Source organism: Pipistrellus hanaki, assembly GCF_964339955.1.
Source record: "Pipistrellus hanaki genome assembly, chromosome: 16".
Lineage (NCBI taxonomy): Eukaryota > Metazoa > Chordata > Mammalia > Chiroptera > Vespertilionidae > Pipistrellus > Pipistrellus hanaki.
This window is the reverse complement of record NC_140518.1, coordinates 30411571-30426054: the sequence shown is the minus strand read 5'-3', so window position 1 is coordinate 30426054 and position 14484 is coordinate 30411571. Positions and strand designations below refer to the sequence as shown.

General features: G+C 47.8%; 1 protein-coding gene across 2 annotated transcripts in view; it reads right to left on the bottom strand.

The window, feature by feature from the left end:
• Nucleotides 1-1069: 1069 nt before the first annotated feature.
• Nucleotides 1070-14484, bottom strand: part of SUPT6H (SPT6 homolog, histone chaperone and transcription elongation factor) — a 32149-nt gene continuing 18734 nt past the window's right edge. For both annotated transcript variants that reach the window (XM_084862828.1, XM_084862827.1), the window contains 16 exons: nucleotides 14230-14367; nucleotides 13984-14151; nucleotides 12472-12599; nucleotides 11148-11355; nucleotides 10528-10675; nucleotides 9525-9667; nucleotides 8528-8668; nucleotides 7308-7503; nucleotides 6678-6916; nucleotides 5521-5634; nucleotides 5227-5351; nucleotides 3280-3392; nucleotides 2952-3029; nucleotides 2693-2859; nucleotides 2109-2296; nucleotides 1070-1862 (listed from right to left, as the gene is read on the bottom strand). In XM_084862828.1, the coding sequence (XP_084718954.1) occupies nucleotides 1676-1862; nucleotides 2109-2296; nucleotides 2693-2859; nucleotides 2952-3029; nucleotides 3280-3392; nucleotides 5227-5351; nucleotides 5521-5634; nucleotides 6678-6916; nucleotides 7308-7503; nucleotides 8528-8668; nucleotides 9525-9667; nucleotides 10528-10675; nucleotides 11148-11355; nucleotides 12472-12599; nucleotides 13984-14151; nucleotides 14230-14367 (2481 nt within the window). In that variant the 3' untranslated portion in view covers nucleotides 1070-1675. The remainder of the gene's footprint in view (nucleotides 1863-2108; nucleotides 2297-2692; nucleotides 2860-2951; nucleotides 3030-3279; nucleotides 3393-5226; nucleotides 5352-5520; nucleotides 5635-6677; nucleotides 6917-7307; nucleotides 7504-8527; nucleotides 8669-9524; nucleotides 9668-10527; nucleotides 10676-11147; nucleotides 11356-12471; nucleotides 12600-13983; nucleotides 14152-14229; nucleotides 14368-14484) is intronic.

The following is a 14484-nucleotide window of genomic DNA, read 5'->3' as shown; positions in this document are numbered from 1 at the left end:
CCTGCAACAGCCCAGCTGCCTCTTCCAGGGCCAGTGTTTGCGTGTAGCAGGCAAGTGTGGGCCCATCCTGGGTCAGACACACCTGACTGGTGAAGAAGTACTGCCAGTCATCCAGGCCCAGCTGGCAAAAAGGAAGAGATGTGCAGGGACTCGGGGGGAGAAATCCAGATTTACTTGTGGCCTTTCTCAACTGTGCCAAACAAGTCCACAGGTGCCCCATGACTTATGATGGGTTTACGTCCTGATAAACCCACTAAGTTGGAAATATTGTTAGGTCGAAAATGCACTTACCACACCCGAACACCACACCTTAGCTCAGTCTACTTCAAACATGCTCAGAATACTTACATTAGCCTATAGTTGGGCAAAAGCATCTAGCACAAGCATGTCAAAGTCAAAGGCTAACACAGGCCACAAAAATGAGGCATGTGGCCCATGGGCCAGAGTGTGACATGCTTGATCTAGCACAATGAACACACTGTTGATCTGTTGTTTACCCAGGTGATAGTTCACTGCTGTGCTGCCCAGTATCATGCAGCATCAGGAGAGTATGCTACTGCCTATCACTGGCCCAGGAAAAGAGCAGAATTCAAAATTTGAAGTACAGTTTCTACTGCATGTATATAGCTTTTGCACCACCGTAAAGTAAAAAAAATCTTAAGTTGAATCAAGTTGGGGACCATCTGTAACAGGCACAGTGGCTGGCAGTGGCTGTGTGTGAGCAGAAATGATAGCAGCTAACATTGACTGAGGCCTTGCGAGGTCCCAGGCATTGGGCCAAGCACTTCACACATTCTATCTGTCCTCACAGATGCTCTGATGAGGTAGGTATCACCATCTCCTTTGCAGACAAGCTGGCTTAGAGATAACAGGAGTGTGCTCAAGGTCATAGGACTGGGAAGTGGAACAGGAATGTGATCTCGGGCAATCTGGTGCAGAAGCCACCTGCTTCTGAGTAACTTGCCTTTCTGATGGCCTGGAGCAGGGAGTCGGAAGCCCTCTGAGCTCCAAACTCTGCTTTGAAAGCCACCCCTCAAGGACCAGAGAGGGAGAGAGAGGCTTTGTCAAGTGCTCTGTAGAAACACTGTTTATTCAAATGACAGGCAGGAAGCAGCGGTGGCAGCAGGTGGGTGAGGGTGGCCAGGAGGGGGCTGGGCAGGTTAGCACTGCAACCGTATGTCCCCTACAATCCTGCTTCCATAGCCACCAAGTTGTTGGCATTAAGGTCAGAAACACTTCCCGTCCTCTTCCTCCTGCCCCAAACTGAATAAATAGCATCTGTCTCCCCGTAGGAGCTGGGGGAGACTCATGTGCTGAGCTTGCTGCCCGGTCACAGCCCAGAGTCAGGTAAGGGCAGAAGCTCAAAATGGCTTGTAGGGAAGTAGAATACAAAACTGTTCCACTCTTATTCTCATCTTCCTCCTCTTCCTCCCTGCCACACTCCCTTCCCAGCCTGGTCCCAGGAAAGGTGGTCGGTGAGGGCCTGGGTTGGGAGAATTGTCGCCTAGCGTACATTGAGCTCAAGTTCAAAAGGCCATCCAGCCTGTCACCCACCCAGGCTGACCACCAAAGAGAACGTCAACTCACGCCACTTTATGGACAGAAAAGGAGAGGCAGGGAAAGAGGCAGGCATCTCCCAGCCTCAGAGGTAATCAGAGTCCTGGGAGCAGGCCCCCTACCGATCCATCTCGTCCAAGAGGGGGGTGGCATCGCCAGCAATAGACATGGGGGTGCTTTCAATCATAGGGCTGGGGGACGGCCGAGGTGTCAGCCGCTGCTTCTGTTTCCGTCGCTCAGCCTCCTTCTCCTGAAGCCACTGCTCCGCCATCTTCCCCCAGTCGATGGCTGCGTGGCTGTTGGACCTGGAAGAGAGAAGAAGGGCCTTTCAGATTGGAACACCAGAAGGCTCACCAGTCACTGGTGAACATCCACCCTTGCGGAAGTGGACTTCATACCTATGGTCAGTAGCTGTGGCCAACTGCCACACTGCCCTCTTCTGTCACCTCCCAGAACGCGTCATGGGAACGTCACCTGGGTCCCCGCTCTCAGAAGATCCAGAGCACCTGCCCTTACCAATGACCTGCTCCATGTACCACCCATATACTTACTTTGGCTGCTGCTGCCGTTGCCGAGAGCTGGAGGAGGGCTGGGGCTGGGCCTGGGCAGACTGTGGGGTGGTGCTGGCCTGTAGCTGGTGGTACTGAGGTGTGGTGATGGGCTGGCTCGGGGTTGTGTAGGAGTAGCTGGGGGTCATCAGTGGTGTGGCCACGGGCTGCTGGGCTGGCGTTGGGAACACCTGGAGAAGAGTGATCAGTTAAATGGGGATGGGTCTGGGGCATACTTAAGGTTCCCATGACTTCCTGCAAAGCTTTCCAGTTGGCCCTCTCCTGAGCAGATAGGAGGCCAATGGAATGGGACCAGGCACACCAATAGAGGCTCCTGGTCCTGACCAGTTGAGGATTCTAGTGGCTTGAGGGTTCCAAAGATCCCAAGGACTTTACAGAAAGGTCAGACCTTCTCTTATTCCCTTTCGCCCTCAAATGGGCCCGAGGAGAAGGATGATCTGTTGTAGATAAGGCCCATCTGTGCATAAAGGTGGGCACTGCCAGCAGCTAGTCTATGGACACAGGATGACGGTTCCCTTTAATTTCCCCCCACCCTCCACGAAGAGCTTCCCGTCCAAGCCACGTACGTGGTAAGCGCTACTGCCCCCTCCACTGCCACCATAGCCATACTGGCTGGAGGCCCACTGGGCTGGGGTGGCATTAGGGTTCTGTCCTTGGCCTGTCACAGCAGCAATGGCACTGAACATCTGTGAGGTCATGTTCTGGGGCAAGGCATTCACAGCCCGTGTCAGATCTGTAAGCACAAGGAGGTGGAGGAGGACACGTTAGAGGTGCAAGTCCTAGCTTCATCCCTCTGAGTCACAGTCCTAGGCGGGAGCTCCTTACCGGCAAGGTTGAGGTTCGCTGGGGTAGCATTGATAGAAGCAGGTGTCCGCGTCCTGCTGCTGCTACTAGGAGTGATTCCTACAGGAAATAGGCAGAGTCAGTTATGTCTCTGGTTTCATAATTCAGGGAACTGAGGAGGTACTGAGAAAAATTAAGTTATGTAGGCAAAGTGAATGGAAGAACTTCCTGATGCTAAGAGGTTGCAGTAGAAACAGAGCTGCAGTGACAGCCTATCCATCACCCCCTTTCACAGAAGGCTAGTGATGCCCTGATTCAGAGTCAAGGCATCCTTCCAGCCACAGCCCTGAAGTCAGAGAGCGCAACTCACCCGGCACAGGATCCTGGTAATGATCCTTAAACCATCTGAAAAGTCCATTCACAGTTGGGAAGATTTGGCCCCGGTACCGGAATCCTTCTGGAGTCACCGTTACATACTCTATCCTGGGATTTTGGAAGGAAATACACATCAGATACCACTTGGGGCCAGCCGTGAGAAAGCGGCCAGAACAGATCTCCATCATGTGAAGTAGTCACACTGGGTGCTAGGGGAAAGAAGAGATGAAAGAGCCGGCCCCTGACCCTGACTTTGGGGAGGGGGTGTGTGCAGAGCAGAGTACAGTCTAGGCCAGGAGTCAGTAGCCCCTGGTGTGCTACAGACAGGCTGCCAGAGGAAGACTTCGGGCTGGGCCACCATCCCTGGCCACCGTGTGATGGCAGCACCCTGCAGGTCAGGGTGAAACTGAAGCCACAGGCAGTCAGGGTTGGAAAAGGTCTCCCAGGGCAGCAAAACACAACTCCCCATGAACTGGAATCCGAAAGTACTTCTGGATGATGGTTAGTCTGCCTTTATTCAACACTGCAGACCAGAGTGTGGGAAAAGAGGATGGGCTCTGGGTTCATACCCAGTTCTAGTTCCAGTTTGTCTCTGCCATTCATCCCCTAAATGACTGACCGAAGTTACTAAATACAAATCTCAGCTTCATGGCCCTAGCTGGTTTGGCTCAATGGATAGAGCGTCAGCCTGCGGACTGAGGTGTCCCCAGGTTTGATTCCGGCCAAGGACACATACCCAGGTTGCGGGCTTGATCCCCAGGGGGGGCCGTGCAGGAGGCAGCCAATTAATGATTCTCATCATTGATGTTTCCCCCTCCCCCCTCGCTCTCTTCCTCTCTAAAATCAATAAAATATATTTTTTTAAAATCTCAGCTTTATGTGTAAAATGAGTTTAACAGCACTTAAACCCATAGGGTGGGAGTGAAGAATAAATGAGACAGTGCATGTAAAGCACTTACCACACAACACCTAAAATAGACGCGTGCTCAAAAAAGGACAGCTGTCTACAGACAATGCTAAGTATGACCAAGTTCTCATATTAAACTGAAACCTGTTTCCTAAGTCATCTACTCAAGTGTTCCTTCAGCCACACAAGGAGTCTGTGCCCTTTTCCACAAGAAGTTATCACATTGCCTCTGCTCCTGGTTAAAGGTCCCGTTTGCTCAACTGTTCTCATGGGAGTTTCCAACCCCAAAGATCCCTGGCTGTGAACCTCTGAAAACATGATAGGTCAGAAAAGGCTTCTCTGAAATGAGCGCGGTATTTCAGTTGTGCCCAAGACAATGCAAGGTCAAGAGTCCAGAGCTTCTTGTCACCTGGCCGCTGAGTCCCTTACTGATGATGCCTGTGCTGTGCCTCACGTGCAGGCATAGGATTAGGGCAGAAATGCACAGGCCTTGGCTAAGGGCCAAAGGGAGGATGGGGGAGTAGAGAAGGCTGGTATGAGCCCTGGAGTCCCAGATTAAAGAATACCTAGGAAGGCCAGCCTGTTGGTCAGACAGAAGGAAGCAGAGCAGGTCAGTGGTAGGGAGAAGAGATGCTCTCCTGACTAGCCCTTCTGTGTGAGAAGTCAGCACATTATAGCAACAGCAAGCCACTGTGCACAGAAGCCCTGGCGAGGGTGAAGCAGACAGTGGAAAGGAGAGACCAGTGCGCTGGCCCCCTCTTTGATAGCCAGGTGGATGGAGCACCTGATGATTTCCATCACTCCTTGCGAGGGGGAGAAGAGGCAAAGGGTTGAGAAAAGCATTTTTCTTAGTGAATCTTTGCCTTCTGCCTCTGAGTCATCATTCTCTTACCCCACCTCCAACCTCCGCTTCTATTCTAAACGGTGAAAGGCAGTTAGGCAGAACCAGAGAGAGTACGACTCCAGGGCCTCCGGCTCCCCTGCTAGCCTGTCTGTGGACCCCAGCGGCAGCACCTTCTCAGCACCAGTGCTCACCTGGGTTTACCCCGGGGCTGGTATCCCAGTAGGAACTTGCCGGGCAGTTCCTTGCAGGCACAGATGAAATAAGGGATGAAGGTGGGCTTCTCCTTCTTAGTTTTGATGAGCAGCTCCTCTAATTTCTGGGGGTAGAATGAGGGGGAGAGGTTGGGATAACAGCATGCTTGGTAGACAATGTCTGGCGCATACATGTACACCTCCTTCACCAGCTGAGGGACCCCTACACTGAAGGGAAATCATACATTCTGAAGTGACTGGGTGATATCTTCCCTCAAGGGGCCCTGGGCTCACCTTACGGTCCCCACCACTGCAGTCCTGATAATACTTGTGGTTCAGAAGGTCCCGGGCAAAGGATGCCATGGGCTGGACATAGCGGGCAACAATCTCATCCAAGTCTTCAAATTCCTGTGGGAAGAAGGTAAAGGGCCATCTATCATATCTAGATCTGAGATGCCTGGCCCTTCATCAAATCTACTTCAGAATAAAACTCCTGGGAGGGGGTGAACTTCCCAGTCCTGCTGTAGCCTCACTCCATTGCAAAGCCTCTTCAATTTATCCATCTGTTTGAGTTGTGCTCAAATTTAAAGCTTACAAGGCACAAAATCATTTAAGCTTTGATTCTCCCTCATGCTTGGGAACAGAGAACTTCATGAAATTTCACCCCATTGAAAAAAGGACAGAGAAATTTGATGTGTGCGCACGTGCTTGTGCCTGCAGGTATTTTCTCCTCTTCCACTGGCTCACTTTAGGTAGTCTATTTTATTATTATTATTATTATTATTATTTTAAAAACATAGTTTTGCTAATTTCAGAAAGGAAGGGAGAGAAATAGAAATATCAATGATGAGAGAGAATCACTGATCAGCTGCCTCCTGCATGCCCCACATTGGGGACTGAGCCTGAAATGCTGGCACGTGTCCTGACCGGGAATGGAACAGTGACCTCCTGATTCATAGGTCAACACAACCACTGAGCCATGTCAACCAGGCTTTACATAGTCTATTTTAAAATTTGGAGGACAGGGCCAAAACCGGTTTGGCTCAATGGATAGAGCGTCGGCTTGGGGACTGAAAGGTCCCAGGTTCGATTCCGGTCAAGGTTGCGGGCATATCCCCAGTGGGGTGTGTGCAAGGGGCAGCTGATTGATGACTCTCTCTCATCAATGTTTCTAACTCTCTCTCTCTCTTCCTCTCTGTAAAAATCAATAAAATAAAAAAAATAAATAAATAAAATAAATAAAATAAAATTTGGAGGACAGGGACGAAGGGACAAATCGATAAAATCATTATCAAACGACTCATTTCACAACCAACCTCCTATTTGGTGTTCTGTGTAGCTAAAATACATGCATGTGATGCATACAAGTTACTAGTGTTAGGTGAAGTGGCCAGAAATGGCTTGTTTCTGAAGCAGGCGTAGGGATGGGAGTAAGTGGGGCTGGCTCTCACCTCACTGTTGATCCACAAGGTGGCTCCCAGGCTGAAGGCATTTTCCTTGCCCTCTTCCCGCACGTCCACATGCTGGTAGATGCCGTCACTGACCTTCCAGGTCACTGTCAGGTGATTTTCACCCTTGCTGCTTGGTCGGATGATGACATCTCCCTGGTCCATGGTCTCCATCATCTTTTCTGCTTGTTTGAAATTTATATTATGGAAGGATGGATGTGCAATTACCCGCTTGATATATGCTGGAGAGGACAGGAAAGAAGTACAGATCAGGTGATGGAACTGGGGACCAACAGCAATGGGACAAACCATGGCTTAATTTCTGGCCCCCTATTAAATTCTGAGACTCTTTCACCCTCTCTGGGCCTAGACTTTCTGATGTAAAGATGTATTTATTTGGGTTCCTAGGGTACTGATAGGAGTCACATGCACTAGCCAAGAAAATGTGACCCAAGCAGACCCTGGTTTCCAGCCCTGCCAACGACTCCCTTGTGATGCCTCTGGGCCTCAGCACCTCCAAGCTGAGCACTCACTCCCATCGGGAGGCTGAGCAAGGAAACCTCCATTAGCACGTGCATCCTGAAGAGAGAGGTGCTGAGACCTCGGTGCGCAGGCGTGGTAGTGGGCACTCACTGGTCCGCTGCTGTTTCCGCTTCATGTCCTCCTCCTGCTTGTGGTCTGCAGCTTCAGCATCAAAGTCATAGTAGGTATCCTTGGGCAGTTTCCACTCATTGTTTCTGTCCATGAGGTCTGAGGTGCGGCAGGTCAGGTCTGCGCTAAACTTCTCGATGTCAATCTTCATGATGCGGCAGTGAACAGTCATTCCCACCTAGATCCACAGAACATGTGAGCTGGAAGGGACAAAGATGATCTAGCCCAATGCCCTATTTTACGAATCAAAGTCCAGGCAGAAACATGAAATGACTTGCCCAAAGCCAGACACCTGCTGAATAGCAGAGGAGTTCAGGGTTGAGTCTGATCTGCAGACTACTGGCTGTGTCTTGTAGATGCCTCTGCTCTAGGCAGGAAAACCACCTGGAGTCTACTAGGGTCTAGCCTGCTACTGGCACTATTCCCTTCTCCCACAAAGTTGCCTAGTTACTGCTCCTAGGAGGTAGTCAAAGTTGGCTGCCCTTTTTGGAGGGGAAGGAAAATAAGAGCTGTTTTTTATACTTTACCTTTGATTTGATTGAACCCATCTGTCTAAACAGTGGCAAAAGCCAAATCACTCTGCACAGCTTTCCTTTTGAAAGTCTCCCTAGCTTCATTTGTCAGGAACAGAGTCTTTGCCCAGCCTTCCCAAGTCTACAGTTCTCGGGTTCACAACTCTTAGAACCAGAGAATTGGCGGATCCAGGACCAGCCATGTTACAAACTGAGTAATCCTGGAAATTTCTAGAATTTCTCTGAAAAAGAGAAGGTACTACTTCCTTACCCATCAGGCGGTGAGATTAGAGACAACCTATGTAAAAGTCAAGCGCTGGTGCCTAGTGTGCATATACATAATTAATGGCAGGAGAATACTAGAACCGGAAGGAAACTTGGCTTTGTATTTCCCAGCTTTTAATGCTGGGCCCTGCTCCCTGCCCCTTGGACTGAAGCACAGCTTCCCACACAGGAAGAGAACCCTCTCCCAACAGGCTGGCAACTTGCAGTTTCACAAGGCAGTGAACAAAAGCATTCAAATACTTCTTGCCCTGGCTTCTTTCAGCTAGTTATAAATCCCCCTGAAGTTCTCTCCCTACCAGCAGCCACTGGGAACAGAGCCTAACTTCTGATGTGGACAGCCCCATGTTAACGAGAGCCCGATTTAGGCAGCTGAAAACTGATGCCTTAGCCTAGTCATTCATCTACCTTCACTCGCTCCTCTGGCCGCTTTACCACTTTGTCACTGAGGAACTTGGTGGGGATGAAGCCGGTTACACCATTGTCTAGCCGTGTTTTGACGCCAATAGCCTGGCCTGGGCATGAGCCGCTGTCGAAGTGGTTCCAGACCTAAAGAGGGCATCGGGAGAGAAGCTTGATCATTAAGATTCTGGAGATGACACATTCAGGAAAGAGCTGCCAAGGGTGTTATAATTTATTTTACCACGGACACCTGGTATCGTGGTCTGAAAACACAATGAGTTAGCCACCTCCTACCAACGTAAAATGTGAAATTCCCCAATGTTACTTGACTCAGAAACTCATGTTTGGCACCACTGGCCAACAGATCAGTCTTTTATGTTTACCTAACCTATACATTCTTCTAGATGAAACGTAGGCCCTCCCTCCCATTTTGTTCTACCTCGTTGGCATGAGAAACATCAATGTCAGTCTCCTCAGAACTCATTTCAGTGAACCAGTTGCCCCTTGGCTTTCTATGCATTCTTGACAAATCCCAACAGCTTCTTTATTGGGTAAAATAGAGAAATGGTCTTTTACAGTCTGCCTAACATTCGAAGACCCAGAAAAAGCTTTCAGGGTAGCTTTAATGAGTTCTAATCATGAGAAGAGGCAGATGATGTCTAGAAGAATGTGGGAAAATTAAAAATGTGCTTGGAGAACAAAAAAATGAAAGGGAGTCTCTAACTAGCATAGGGACACTATGCCTACCCTGCAGGTAAGAAATGCATGTCCTCATATCTCTAATCTGGTTGAGCTAGATGCCCAGAGAATGGGAAACAAAGATTAAGGGCTGAGCCAGAATAGAAAAAAGCATATAGACCTGTATATGTTCCAATCCTCTTCCCCTCTGTGTATTCATTTGGTAAAGCATTATCTAAACACCCCGCTTTCCTACTCCTTTTGAGGCCACTGAGACTATCAACTCAAGAAAATTTAGTGACCATGGTAACACTGCTGCACATACCTCACTTAGTTCAGGGAAATTGTCCTGCTGACAGAAGGGGCACTGCCATAGCCCTGTCTCATCATTTCGGATTGCCTGGTCGTAGCTCTCACCCTGTGGACGTCTGTGGGCAATGCCAGTGACATTGCAGATGATGAGCTTTCCTGGAGGAAGGGGTGAGAACAGGGAAGAACAGGGAACACAGGTTGAGAGAACTGGAGAGACAACTTCTTCCCACCATCTTTTAATGACAGAACACTTGTCTTATAGCATTTGAACTGATTTTTCTTGCATCTTTGAAAAGGGAGGTCGTCCCTTGATTTGACATGAGAAAATCAGGCTTTTAAAAATGAATTCATAAAGATTCCACAGCAAGTTAAAAAACATAATGTGATCGCTCTATCTGGTTTGGCTCAGTGGATGGAGCGACAGCCTGCAGACTTAAGGGTCCCAGGTTCGATTCCGGTCAAGGGCATGTACCTTGGTGCGGGCACATCGCCAGTGGGGGGTGTGCAGGAGGCAGCGATTAATGTTTCTCTTTCATCGATGTTTCTAACTCTCTCTCCCTCTCCCTTCCTCTCTGCAAAAAAATCAATATATTAAAAAAAACACACCAGAATGTGATCTTGAACTCGGCTTTGACTTCTAGTCTAGTGCTCTATAATCTTTTTAAAAAAATGTGTTTATTGATTTAAAAATATGTATATATTTGTTAGAGAGGAAGGGAGCGGGAGAGAAACATTGATCAGCTGCCTCCTGCACACCCCATACTGGGATTGAGCCTATAACCCAGGCACATGTCCTGAATGGGAATGAATTGACTGTTTAGTGCATGGGATGATGCTCAACCAACTGAGCTGCACTGGCCTGGATAGGGCTCTATAGTCTTTCTAAGAGCTCCCCAGGTACAGTGAAAGTTGGAATCATGGCTTGGAATCATGGCTTGATTTACATGTGTACTGTAAAGCACATATTTCTCACCCCTAGATATCCTCCTCCACTTAAAAACAGATCCAGAATTTACCAATGTAGAAGGTCTCTGGTGTTTCTTTGGTTAACATATTGAAGATTTCCTCCGTGTTGGGAGAGCGGTAGGCTGTGCGGAGGTCCTTATACCGACAGCTCAGCTCTGCCCGGATGTCGTATAGGGTGATGTGTTTATCACCATATCCCTAGGGAAGAAGCCCATTATCAAGAAGAGCCTTAACCTGTTCCCCAGTCTGAGCCTGAGTCTGTCAATGAAAGGAGTAGGCCAGATGGTTCCTGTCAGGGCTTCTCTTTCCCTTAAAATTAACTAAAGGTTTTCAAATCTTTTCTTACCCACGAACACTGGTCTACGATAAAAAGGCTTCACAGAACCCCAATGTATAACAGATCAACATGAAGCTGCACTGTTGGCAAGGTGGAGGGCCTAGGAAGAAACTCTACTACTGAACCCCTGCAAGCTCCCTCCCACCCCAATGAGTGTAGTGGCTTTGACTCCTTAACAAGTAGACTGAAAACTTCTTTGAGGAACCCAGTACGGCATGGGAAGGGAGAAGAGAAAATCAAGTTTCTCACACCAATAGTATTGGGGATTTCTCGTCCTCCCAACAATGCCACTTGGGGTGGCTTTTATGCCAGGCTTTCTACACTATCACTCACCTGCCTCTCCAGTTCTTCTGCAAAGGCATCCAGATCCAGGTCCTTGAGTCGCTCTGGGTTTTCCAAGATCTCTTCAAGGGCTCCTGCAGGATTGGCATCTTCAGCTGATTCATCATATTCCAGAGCATCCACTGCCATCTTCCTGGCCCACTCATAGGTCTCAGGATGGACTCGAGAACCATCAAGGACTTCAATATATGAGTCAGTGCTGAAGGAAAGGCAGAAAAGGGACAGGATATAAAACAAGAAGCTTCTAATAACAGTCTAAATATCCACCAATAGGTAACTGGGAAATAAATTAGGGTACCTCCATACAATGGAATATTATACAGCCATTAAAAAGAATGAGGTAGATCTATGTGTGCTGACATGGAAAAATGGCCATGATATATTGATATGTGAAAAATGCACTGCAAAACACTATGAACCAAATGATCCCATTTTTTTTTTTTCTGCAGTAAATGGGTTAGTAAATGCATAGCAAAAATAAAATTTAGAAAAGTTGCAGTATACATCATTTATTATAGTAGTTGTCTCTGGGGGGTGGGATTATGGGGGACTTCCACTTTCTGCATAAAGTTCTATATGTTGAATTTTATATAATGAACTTATGTAAGTCTCTTAATAAGATAAAGCAAAAAGGGGGAAAAGACCTTTGAGAATTTGCTGAGAGCTATTTTCCCCCATAAAGCCTTCCCAGGCTGGTCTTGCCCGTGCACTCACATGGACCTATGTTATTCGTGGAGTGTTACAGCAAAGCTGGGTGGAAAATGAAGTTTTAGAACTTGAGCCTATTTCCCCACTGATTTCCATTACTGAATGAGGAGCTATGTGCCCGTGGAAAAGATCCTCCAAAGACTGAGTTGATAACTTCTGGAGAGGAAGAGGTCAATAGTGAAGTCCAAAGTCCAAGTGAATAGAACTTTCTCTCAATAACATCATCTCAAAACATACCGAATCACTTCCCCCCTTCCTTACTTCCTCATCTCCCCACTCCTTTTCCATTGCTCCTGCTATTCCCACCCTTACAAGCCACAGCACACCACAGCAACAACAAATTTGGGTTAAATGAATAAAATCTTATGTTTTCTGTTCTTAATTTATAAACTAAGTTGGTTCTTATATTTCCCTCACAAAAAAGCTTCACATAATTGAACTGATCTTTTCCATAGGTCAGAAGCTCTTGACTGAATAAAGGTTCCTCACCTTTAAAACATTTCCTAATTTAAATAGGCTGGCGGCCCTTTGGCAGCCCTAATCCCCTCAAGTCCCCAAACCAAACCCACGGGATTTCCTCCTGGTTTATCCAGGCAGAGGGCATCACCTGTCCCCCAGGGAGGCTGTGTCGATCTTCAGGAAGCCAGCACAATTCATGAAGACTTTAGGACCCATGTGGCACATGGTAACCAGCTGGGTCCGGCTCTCAAGCCTGGTGTTGTTCTGCTTCAGGATCTAGGGAAGAGGTCTGGAGTGAGCCAGAGCAGTGGGCAGGCCCCACCTCCCAGCCTGCTTTCAGGTTTCTGGGAAACGCTCCCGGTAGGAACTCTGTCCCTACAGCCCACTACCTAAATGAGCACTAGACCAGACTGCTATTAAACATTTATTTTACTTACTTATTTTTTATTGTGAGAGTGCATTTATTTATTTAAAATATATTTTATTGATTTTTTACAGAGAGGAAGGGAGAGGTATAGAGAGTTAGAAACATCGATGGGAGAGAAACATCTATCAGCTGCTTCCTGCACACCTCCCACAGGGATGTGCCTGCATCCATGTGCCTGCAATTCTATTCCCTTGACTGGAATAGAATCTGGGACATTTCAGTCCGCAGCTCTATCCACTGAGCCAAACCAGTTAGGGAGTGAGAGTGCATTTATTAAAACTGGGAACTGAACCAAGAAAGGGCTTATGACAAAAGCAGCAACAGGAGAGAGCCTAGGCTGGGCCGCTTTGGCTAACTGGAAAGGCAGAGAAAAGGGGTCTTGGAGACAGGTTCAGAGGTTAGCCTGGGACTAGCTGTCACTGCCCATTGCTTCCTGGTTGAGCGGTGTGGAGACCTTTAGTTTAGGAGATACACACCTCAGAGGGAAGAAAGGTGTGAGCATGCTCCTGAGAGGGATAGCACACTAAAAAATTATTTTAATGAACTACGTTATAATGTATGGCTTAAAAGTTAATGATAGCCCTAGTCAGTTTGGACAGAGCATCGGCCTGCAAACCAAAGGGTCCTGGGTTTAATTCTGGTCAAGGGCACGTACCTCAACTGCAGGCTCCTCCCTAGCCTGGGGCCCTAGTTGGGGGCATGCAGGAGGCAACCATTCAATGTGTTTCTCTCACATTGATATTTCTGTCTTTTGCTCTCTCTTCCACTCTCTCTAAAAATCAATGGAAAAATATCCTCAGATGAGGATAAAAAAAAAAAAAAGTTAATGATAAGACATATTCAAATACCCACCACTCACCTTAAAAAAAATTATCACCAATACTTTTGAATCTCCCTGCATATACCTGATTGAAATCCTTTTTCTTCCCATTGAGAAAAACCCCATTATCCTAAGGTTTGTGTCTAGTACTTTCTCACCTTCTTCCAACTATTTTCAATCATGGTTAATGAATATTTTTTTCCCCATGAGCCACTATAGTAAAGTAGTGAAGAGCATAGCTGTGGCCACCTCGTCTGAAGTCTGACCTTGACTCTTACTAGCTGGATGACTCTGGGCAAGTTCCTTTACCTCTCTGAACTTGGTCATCTTGTCAAATCATACTGGCAAGTATTAAGTAAAAAGGCTCAAGGGTATGGAAACTTCTCCAACTTTCTGATTCAACTCAATCCTACCTTCAGAAGATGGGTTCCTTTTCGAGGTCCCAGGCCACACACATACTGGATTAAGGCCTGGCTATATGGGTGGGCAATGGCACGGTTAACATCGACCCCAACCTCATTGACTCGGTTGATAAATTCACAGTACAAGGCGTTGAGCAGCTCCTCTTTCACCACATGCTCCTGTTGATACACAGCAGGCAGGGATAAGGTTACTGTGCAATTCTTCCCACCCACGCCCGCCAGGCAAATCCTACTCACCTGCAAAGGGTGAAACTTGAGACACAGGATGTCTTCATCAGAGCTGCACACCTGGGCAAATTCAATCAGAGGGTCCTGGATACGCCGGGCCAGGGAGACGGCTTGTCTCAGCACCGGAGGATAATCCCGGAACTCTGCCTAGAGTCAAACAAAGGTCAGCAAGGCCATATGGTCCCCTTAGTGCCAACAGCAAGAGAAAAATCAAAACCGATCTGACTCTAAGTCACTTTCTTCTTTCCTCTGGTACTGCTTTTT